The sequence below is a fragment of the Vigna umbellata genome, chromosome 5, assembly GCF_029865625.1.
Source record: "Vigna umbellata cultivar VRB3 chromosome 5, Vumbellata_1.0, whole genome shotgun sequence".
Classification (NCBI taxonomy): domain Eukaryota; kingdom Viridiplantae; phylum Streptophyta; class Magnoliopsida; order Fabales; family Fabaceae; genus Vigna; species Vigna umbellata.
In genome coordinates, this window is record NC_142169.1 from 20,473,526 (window position 1) to 20,484,102 (window position 10,577).

General features: G+C 32.4%; 1 protein-coding gene across 1 annotated transcript; it reads right to left on the minus strand.

The window, feature by feature from the left end:
• Positions 1 to 2,536: 2,536 nt before the first annotated feature.
• On the minus strand, positions 2,537 to 7,455 carry LOC124834496 (protein NRT1/ PTR FAMILY 3.1-like). Its single transcript, XM_047309197.2, has 4 exons — positions 6,971 to 7,455; positions 4,763 to 4,980; positions 3,707 to 4,266; positions 2,537 to 3,619 (listed from the first exon to the last, which is right to left on the minus strand). Exons 1-4 carry the CDS (start codon positions 7,062 to 7,064, stop codon positions 2,677 to 2,679), a joined length of 1,815 nt encoding a protein of 604 aa, XP_047165153.1. The 5' UTR covers positions 7,065 to 7,455; the 3' UTR covers positions 2,537 to 2,676.
• Positions 7,456 to 10,577: the final 3,122 nt, after the last annotated feature.

Here is a 10,577-nt window from a genome sequence, read left to right on the forward strand (position 1 = left end):
CTTCTACTTCTACTAAGTTTTCTTCTTCCAGCGCCTCTTCCAACAGCTCGTCTCCTTCTGCTCACATCCACATGGATGATCATTGCAACAAAAGAACAACCGAACGTACAAAACAGACAAGACATGAAACATAGGGTAAGCTTATGTAATTTAATTCATGTATAAACATATATTTCACACAATCAACCAAACAAGATAATTCATCATTCGTTCATGCAAAGCTTAATACTAAACTGACTGTCCGGACTGTATGAATTCTGTGTAGCTACGACGTTCGTGCACTCGGGTGATGTAGTAACTAGGATGCCCTCAACAGCTGCCACCCGAGGTTAGTCCTATCTGTCCAAATTAACCATAAGGACTAGGACCTCCTACCGTTCCCACACATGACTTACCATCCTCTACATGAGGACGAGTAATCACGGAACATCAGGATGAACCGCCAGCTTAGCATGTCCACATTCATACTTTACCAAATTCTAATATCCAATAATGAGATATTCCTCCCCGGAATACTCGTTCAAAATCAAATACATTTCATATACATCATATTCCGTCATCTTCCATTTTCAAACTTCAATTTTAACTAAGATCACTTAAGATACAAAATACCGAACGTGAAACTTTAACATTTAACGAGACCAAACACTTGGATTGAGACCGAGAGGTTTCCAGTTCTAGAATAGATTAAAGCCGAGAGAGAATTGCTATCGGGATTTGAAAGAGACAGAGTTCAATAATATTTCTCAAGATTTAAAAGGATCGAATGTTATTTACAAGGTGAGTCAATTTGATGAACTGACCCATGAGCGTTTAAACTGAACAACTTAAAGCCTAGACTGAGTACTAAAACTCTAGGCAGAAACCAATGGAGACAGACACCACAAGACATTCAAATAATAGTACTTAGAAGACTCATATGAAGAAATCGAACGCTTATAAATACTTAGCTTACTTATAAATTTATCCTCAAGAAAACCGAGTACTAGTCAAAGACCGAGCACGGTAGAGGTGAACACCATTGAGGTTTGACGAACGCTATTTTCATCCAGATAAATTATAGAAAAGAGACTGAGCGCTTGGTGTAAGACCCAACACTAAATAGTACGAACGCTTGGTGAAAGACCTAGCTCTAAATCTTACGAGCGCTTGATAAAAGACCTATGAGTAGATAGTACGATCGCTTGGTGAAAGACCTAGCACTAAATTGTACGAATCGCTTGGAATATAAGATATTATTTAATTAATATTCAAGAATGAATGACTATACTACTACCTATGGACATACTTAAATTTATATCAAAATGCCAAGAAAAGAATATTCTCAATGGAATGCCTGTACACAAACTATACTAGACGAAGACGCTCGTCCTCAACATAAATTCCTTCCAAATGAAAGAATCCAGTTCTAAATGAGTCCCAGAGAAAAACCGAACGGTCAAAGACCATTCAGTAACGAACGTACATTATCATAGGGAATTTCATACTTAGAATTATTTATCTCAACTCATTTCTCAACATTTATCTTCATAATTTCATAGATTCATACAATCAAAACACAACAACAATCATATTTCATATTAATTCATTCAATTCAACGAATGTACATGCAATACAAGCCACATACAATTAAATTATATAAGCTTCCCTTACCTCTGAGCGTGACCGAACGTTCATAGTGGCAGAAATACAGTTCACACCACTACAAGTTCTTATACCCTCAACGCTCGATAATTTCCCAACTAAACCAAACAAAAGATCAAAAATGGCTCAGAACGAGATTATGAACTCATGCAACCAGAATCTTGGTTCGCATGTGTCAGCAAACGAACGACTAAAGGAGAAGAAGAACTTACCAGTTTAGAACCCAAAACCGATCGGCTCAAACTAAAGCTCTTGACACCGGAGGAGTAGCAACGATGCCTGAATGGTGATCAGAGAAGAGAAAGGGTGAGATTTGGTAGAGAGAAAGAAGAGTTTTTAGAGAGAAGGAGGAGAAAATGAGATTTTTCAGAATCTGGGGAAGAATAGTGCATGCAGTGAGTGGCGTTGATTTCTGAAAAATCAAAGTTTTCCTTCCAACGTCAAAAACGGACGTCCGCTCAGCTGCTAACATCTGTCATCCACCATCTGAGAGTCGAGCCTCCTATTGACACGTGAACTCCACTAAAACGAACCCTGAATGAATTTTTAATGATTCTGACACAAACAATATAAATAACTTAAATGCTACTATGAAATACATGTGTCAATTAAATTTAATAAAATTTGGTCAACACATTTATAAAATTAAAAAAAGACTAATTTTAACTTTTATTTAAAATTAAAAAACTAAAAACATATTTAACTTTTAGAAACGTGGTTTAAGAAAATTTCGAAACAGGTCATCCAAAAATCAACATTAAAATAAAGCATGAAGGGTAGAAAGGTTATTTTAAAATTTACGATGGTGCATTTAGGAATTATAGAGGTGGAGGAAGTAAAAGCCTTAGTTTGAAGAGGTTGTTTTCCTTGGTGACTCATCATTTCACATAGATTGTAAGACCAGATTTTGTTGACGTTTTTAAATATTTGAAGAAAACAGCGGCTTAGTTAGGTGGTTATAGAAGTTGAACTAAACACAGAACATAAGACATGTTGCAGTCTACAATTACATATGTCAACAAGCCCATGAATTCATTCATCTTTCGTAACTCCTCTCTTCTCTTCTTTCCCACCGTCTTTTAAATTGTTAGATGAAACATGTTCATTGGCTTGTTCCAAATCTTCTTCCTTGTTCCTTTCTCTAGTTTCTTCCACTGGTTTGTAAGTGTAAAACCTAGCACATATCAAATAGTAAACAAGATTTACAACTTGAATGACACTAACAAGAAAGTAGTAGTAGTCCAATCCACCCCTGTTGAGGTTCCTATCCGGAAGCCAGTTCCTCTCATTGCCAGTATACTTATGCACCAATGACACCAGTAATGTGCCTAAGTAGTTGCCAATGGCTGTGGTTATGCAGTACAGAGCCGTAGCACTGCTGCGCATGCTTTCAGGTGACTGCTCAAAGAGAAATTCCAAATGCCCCACAGACATGAAAATTTCAGCCACCCCATGCAGAAAATACTGCGGTACCAACCAGAACACACTTATAGGAATAATGGCTTTTGGATCATCCAATAGGTGGAATTTCGCAGCAACTGATTTCCTTTTCATTTCAATCAGAGCAGCAACCACAGTGGCTATGATGTTAATCACGAAGCCTATTCCCATTCTTTCTAGGCTAGTGATTCCAGAAGGATTCCCTGTGAACCTTCGGGCAAAGGGAACAAAAACACGTTCGTATAAAACAACTCCTGACATCATGGTCAGCACACTGAAAATGGACATACTGGCTGGTGAAATTTGGAACGAGGGAGAGAGGTGGCGGTCCATTGTACGAGCTTGTTGGATTACAAAGCTGTGAAGATGTGATGAAGAAGTTATCAGCAAAATTCCAGATGCCCATATTGGAAGCATTCTGATGATAGATTTTAGCTCCTCAACTCTATGGACAGTGGCTAACTTCCATAAGTCTGGTGTTGCAAATGAATCTCTGGCCTCTTCCTCTGTAACAATTGCAGCCTTGTCCAACCATCTGCATATCCAAGAATAGCCAACACCACACCATGATTCATGTTTTAAGTATTTGGTTTGAATAAAGAATGGGAAGTATCTAACTTACTTATATTGATCAGAGTGTAGGAGCATGCCTTCCAGAGAAATGGGAGCATCAAGTTCCCAATTGTGGTACAAAAGCTTGGGATCTTCTGGTAATGTCTCGTTCCTTTTCTTTGCAGCTGCTGCGATCACTTGGGCTAAACGAACCAAAGGGCTTCCTTCTGGTTTGACAGTCTTATAGAGTGGTGAACCCAACACAAAGGCAACGATGGATATCAGCATAGCAATGGTTGGAATTCCAAGGCCCCAACCCCATCCCATGTTGTCTTGAATGTAAACCACAATTGTCAAAGCACTTAGAGAAGCAAATCCCATGCTGAAAAAGTACCAGTTGAAAAGGTTCCATTTCCTTGATGCCACACCACTTTTGGTCATGTCAAACTGGTCAGCTGAAAAGGGAACAACACAAGGTCTGATGCCACCCGATCCAACAGATGTGAGGAGGAGAGAGATGTAGAGTATCCATAGTTGAGAGGATGTGGCTTCTTGGCAGTTCACTTGTGTAGGACAAGGTGGAGGTCGAAAATGTGGCAGTATAGCTGATACAGTGATGCTAATCAATCCCTGTACCAAGAACAATAGTTCACAAAAACCATTTGGTAGTAGGGTGTACTCAAATGGAAGATGCTAATAATTGAAATCACTTGTTTGAATTTGAAACTATCTAACTCAAACTGTAGTGACTTTCAAGTTTTAGTGTTTGAAAATCTAAGAAAAGATGAGATTCATAAGGTTTGATTCATAAATTTTTCTTACTAGACTTGGATGTGTGTACTTTTGTGTCTGATATTTTGATATATTTTTATTCTAAAATTAAAAGATAAATAAATATAATCTTTTGAATTTAATGGTTTTAATTTTTTATGTATTAGAAGACAACGTTTTAGTCTGACATTTTAAGTTAGAATATGTGCGATGATATATATTAGTCTAAAATGTTATCTGACACATGAAACCAACTAAATTAAAAAGATTAAATCTATCCGTTTTTAAAAGTTGAAGAGTACATTAAAGAAATGAGAGTTGATTAGATTAGAGTGGAAAGGAAAGGGTAAGAAACCAGTTCATAAATGAGAGAAGCAACAGTAATGGTCCAAAAGCGTCCAGCAAAGGAATCTGCTATAATAGCTCCAATGAGAGGGGTGAAGCTAGATGTTCCACCAAAGTTTGTCAAAGTGTTTGAGGCAGCCACCAATGGCATGTTCAGCTCTTGGGTCAAGTAACTTATCAGGTTACCATGAAAACCAGCACTTGCAAATCTGTCACACACTTCATTTGCTGCATCATTTGTATCAAATTTGTGTTAAGAATATTTGGATTTTGGACACTGCACAATACTCTTTTGCTTTTTTTTTTTTCAACTTCAAATATTTGTTAGCTACTTGAAAGTATGATATTCTCTGAGCCACTCATTTGTGGATGGATATCTTCAATAGGTATCTAATAAACCTAGCTTTACCAAAAATAAAAGGTAAATTTTTTGTTTATTAGTTCAAACTTTGCTATTTATTTAACAAGTCTCTTCATGAAAGTTAAAAAAGAAAGATGCTTCAAATGCTAAAGAAAGATGAAAACTTACTCGTTCACGTGTTTACTATGTCAATATATTTTTCATGTCGTTTTTAGTTTAAAAACTATTTTTTATACTTTTTTTTTGTCTCATCTTTTGAAATAATTTACAAAATTTCTAATTGCATAAGTCATTGAAAATAATTTCTTTTCCAAATTAATAGACAAATTAACTTCATAAAGAAAACAACTCCTTCACTAATATTCTTAAAAACTTTATTTTTTTTTCTTTCGTAGATAAAACTCTTTGTAGTTAAATCTTGGTTTAATACGTATTTTGGTCCCTCTTTTCGTAGGGTCTGTTCAAATTGGTCCTACTTTTTTTCAAAAGTTCACTAAGATCCCACTTTTCGCAAAAACGATGCACGTTAGTCCTTTTTTAGGTTTAATACGTATTTTGGTCCCTCTTTTCGTAGGGTCTGTTCAAATTGGTCCTACTTTTTTTCAAAAGTTCCCTATTTTGATCCCTATTTTGATCCCTCTTAGTGAACTTTTCGTATTTTGGTGAGCTGTACATTTTTCGTTGAGGTGAACTTTTGAGGGATCAAAATGTACAGCTCACCAAAATACGAAAAGTTCACTAAGAGGGATCAAAATAGGGATCAAAATAGGGAACTTTTGAAAAAAAGTAGGACCAATTTGAACAGACCCTACGAAAAGAGGGACCAAAATACGTATTAAACCTAAAAAAGGACTAACGTGCATCGTTTTTGCGAAAAGTGGGATCTTAGTGAACTTTTGAAAAAAAGTAGGACCAATTTGAACAGACCCTACGAAAAGAGGGACCAAAATACGTATTAAACCTTAAATCTTTCATGATACAACTTTTGACCGTTCTTGTAACAAGTTTTTGAAAGATGTGGCTTGTTCATTTTTATAACATTAAATATTTTTTATAAAACTTCCCTCGAGTGAATACATATGGATTAATTATGTAAGATGTTTTCGAGCAAAGAATGTAATTTAAATGATTACAAAAGTTTTTAAAATTTTAATAACATTATTTTTACCAAAAAACTTTGTTTATTAGAAAAATATATGGAAATATTTATAAAAAATTATAAAAACGTAAGTATTTATAACAATATATTAAAACAAAACATGTAAATGTTTAGTATAAATTACTTAAATATAATGTAATAAATCTAATCACATTTAGAATGAAACAAGAATTTCAGTATGCTGTTTATAAGAACCACTACTCCAGATATTCTAACGGAAGATTAAGAAAATGAGTTTTTAATAATTTGCATGTGAAAACGGTTTAGTTTTGTGTGTTCAGTAAAAGTTCTTGAGCATTTGAAAGAAAAAACCATCTTTATCTGATTAATTAAGTGAAAACTAATTTTTCTCTTTTTTTTATACGTTATTATAAAAGTAAGTTACCAATACTCGACACACTCTGGTTAAAAAAAAAACAAAATTAGAATTTAAACGGTGTGAAAAAAAATTAAATTATTTTAAAAGAAATTCTCCTACGTTTTAAACTGAACTAGTTGTAAGAATTATTATATCAAGAAAATAATGATAATGAAAAAAAAAAAACCCACGGTACTCTCTTTTTTTATTTTGTAAAAACATAAAAATATGTTCTGGTTAATGAGTTTGAAAAAATTCCTGAAGGATTGAACTGAAAGCTAAGAAAAAGACAGAAAAGAAATGAATGAGAAAGAGGAAGAGAGAAAGAAGAATGACTGACCAAGGATGAAAGGTAACGTTCTGATGCCTCCTCGTCGGTGTTGTTTCTGACCACCCATTTCCTCACTGCTCTTCGCCCTCTTCTCTATCTCCATTTTTCTTCTACTAACTCCGGCTACTGACACTGTATTGTAGTGTACCTAGTTACGTGGGTCTTGTCTTCTCTTCTGTCTCTCTCTATATATATATAGATTTGTGCAATATGATAACTTCACTCTTGTGGGGTCGTATAAACATAAACTACACCAATGCTCCCTCTTTTATCTGTATTTTATCCTAAAACTACTTTACCAAAATGTTTGGGTTGATGATATATTTGGATACACCAAAAGTATGTGATATTCTCTCACCACGGGTAATTTATTATTGGAGAAAATGTTTCTGACCGATTTTCAAGTGGTGCTTGTTGCTCAGATGTAATTTTCTGATACTAAACACATAGTTTGCTTCGAGAACTGGAAACCTGGGATGGCAGCTATAAAACACCAAAGGAAATACCGGAAATGAAAAAGTAAAATGTAAAAAGCAGAAACAAAAGAACCTTCTGGGGGCTTGAAAGATTTGCATATAAATTTATACGTGATCAGAGTTTATACATTTATGTGTAGTAAATATTTTATTATATTTTTAATATGTATTATGTTAAAAAAAAAGATATGACTGATCGTAATGTTTTATTGATGTTTGTCTTTTTCATTGCAATAGAATAAATAATTGAAATAATTTTTTTTAAATAATAAATACAGTAAAATTAATTAATTAGGACTTTGATATTTGAGAATAAATGTAATTTAATTTTATGTTTTAAAATATATATTTTTTCATTTATTAATATTTTATAATTTGTTTATTTTAACTTAAAATTTATTTTAACTCAATTTATGTTTTCTTAAATTATTTTTCTTCAAATTATCTTACAAAATTATGGACACAGGTAAATATAAATAATCAGCTTTTATTTTGTAATGGAATACTCAGTTTGTAACTGAACAAATTATTTAATCAAAAGCAGATCTTTAAACATTTCTTAATACTTTTATATTTCATTTTAATATAAGGATATTTTGATATTTTTAAGTTATTATTTTAAAAAATGATTATATCACGCTAATAAAATTTCTTATTAACTCTTTAAATACTGCTTGATAAATTTGTTATCTCAAAAGTTAACAATTACTTAATCAATAACTTACCTTCTTTAAAAAGGAACAACTTTTTTGGATTCATGTAATAAATTTAATTAAAATACTTTGTCAATTAAATATTATTATCTCTAACTATATCTATTCTTTTACATTTTTTATATATTAAGTAAAAAACTAATTAATTAAAGTATATTTTCAATTAATTTTTGTTAAAGTTTTTATCTTTAATAAAAGTACAATTTTTAATTATTGAAAAAACTCATTCAATCAACAACAATAATCAAAAGAATAACTAAATTTATCCATCTAACCTCAGAATCCATTTAAGAAATCTTAAAATTCATTTAAGAAATTACAACACAATTAACTCCAGATGCTACACTCCATGAAATTCGAAAATAACATAAAAAAATAAAAGAAGAAAGGGTAGAGAACATGAGAGAAGAGATAGATCAAAATTAGGGCCTCCAAAGGGTTCCTAAGTTCCCTTAATGTGTTTCTCTAAGCCTTTTTAAATAGAAATTAGATTGAATTTTGTTTTGAGTTTTTTTGTTGTTGTAATATTTTGTATGATAATGTAATATCCTCCCATTATCTTCTAAATAATTTAATATCTTTAAGATATATTTGATTCTTATGGAGATCTAAAAATATTAGAGAAGATATTTGTTAAATTAAAAAATATTTGTCAAATATTATCTTTTGATATTTACTCATATAGTTAAATAAGGTAATTATTTAAAAATATAAATTAAAATATATAAAGATATATTTGCCACAAACTATCTTTTATCATAAACATTTATCAATTATCAAGCCCTTTTTGTACAAAAATATAGAAAATCGCAAGATCCAATTTTTGTTGCACGTTCCTTTGGCTTAGTCAAATTTCTTCACTTTTTCATGCTTTTCTTCCCTTTTTCATTTAATTCTTAGCTTAACTTTTTATGATTTTGATTATTTATTATCCTTGAATTTATTTTTAAGGTTTCATGAAACTTTGACCAATTTATTGTCACACTTCCATAAGCTCAACTTAGCTGTATGTGCACTATCACATCTTAAAATATCCAAAGAACATTTATGCATCTAAAAAGCTATTTTTATCATGTTTTTATATCTCACGCTTAATAAACCCAATTATAACAAATCTTAATTAAAATATTTTTAAAGTACATAAATCAATTAAAAATCCAATATTAAAGGCTAAATGAAGAGATAAATATGCATTCATCACTCAACGTTAACTTTAAATCCATTAACCAAGTCAACATAATATTGAGTATATTATAATTTCAACATGACAACTCTCGACCAATTTCCAAATGTTTTCTATTGATTGATTCAACTTGGTTTTGATTATTATAACATCCTATTAAACACAAGTTATTATTTATGGTTTAAACCCTCGTTTAGTTCTCATATTTGTGTGTCAATCTTAAGTGGGTCATCATGTTTTTTTCGGTCTCAATCAGGTCCTTAAACTTGTTAAAATGAGTCAATTAAGCCCTCTCCGTTAATTTATCAGTAACGTCGTTTGCATGTGATTACGTGGTACACAGATAATGAGCTCAGTTTAAATTATTTAAATACGTGGATAATAGTTTTATGAACAAAACTATATATGTGACAGGGAATGAGGGAAATAGTGATTTTGATTTTTTTTAAGTTAAATAGAAAAAATGAAATGGGAATTAGGGATTTCATGAGTTAGGGATTTTGCTGTGGTGAGTGAGTGTGAGAATTAGGGCTGGGAAGAATTTGCGAAGACGAAGACAATCACGTGGTGGTGGAGGAATGAAATTGAAAGTGTTATGTCATTGGAGCCACCAATTGGGTTGATAACTTCAATATCCCTGTATTGTCTTCTGATATTAATGTTGTTCGGAGAATTGCCAAACGGGTCAGTGGAAGAGGTGGTGGACTTCCCTCTGTACAGGCCATGGCACTTGCACATGGTAAAGGTGTCATTGAGGTAGCCTGTAATTTGTTGGATCCAAATAAAGTTGGTGGTGAAAAAGTACAAGAAGAAGTTGAGAGCCTAGCAAGAGAAGAAGGTATTTCAGTGGAAAGGAGATACTACACAGACTTCTCACAGGATCAAATAATTTCAAGTTACTTCAAGTTGTTTCAAAACAGAATATGAGGTCATTCAATCCTGGGTTTTTGGCATATAAAATTACTCTCACACCAGGAAAACTTGGTTTTTGATTGTCAGTTTTGAGATATTGTGTGGTTTATGTCCATAAAAGAAGAAGAAAAATTGTATGTATAAAAAACCTAAAAAAGATAGGTGAGGCTTACCTCACTGATACCTTTTATCTAGTTGAGTACTGGAAATACTCTTTATAATATTAGTTTGGTATCTTGAAGTTTTCTTTGTTGCGAAATGGTATGAGAGGTTGAAGGATAAGACGAATTCCAAGGGACATTGCATAAAGGCCATTTTTTCCACCACCTCCA

What these genes read in the sequence shown, in the direction of transcription:
- LOC124834496 (XM_047309197.2), bottom strand. Translation starts at nt 7,064, where the DNA reads ATGGAGATAGAGAAGAGGGCGAAGAGCAGTGAGGAAATGGGTGGTCAG. An exon ending in AACGTTACCTTTCATCCTTG is followed by an intron (nt 4,981 to 6,970) that starts GTCAGTCATTCT and finishes CAAATGATGCAG; the next exon opens with CAAATGAAGTGTGTGACAGA. An exon ending in CTTCTCTCATTTATGAACTG is followed by an intron (nt 4,267 to 4,762) that starts GTTTCTTACCCT and finishes TTCTTGGTACAG; the next exon opens with GGATTGATTAGCATCACTGT.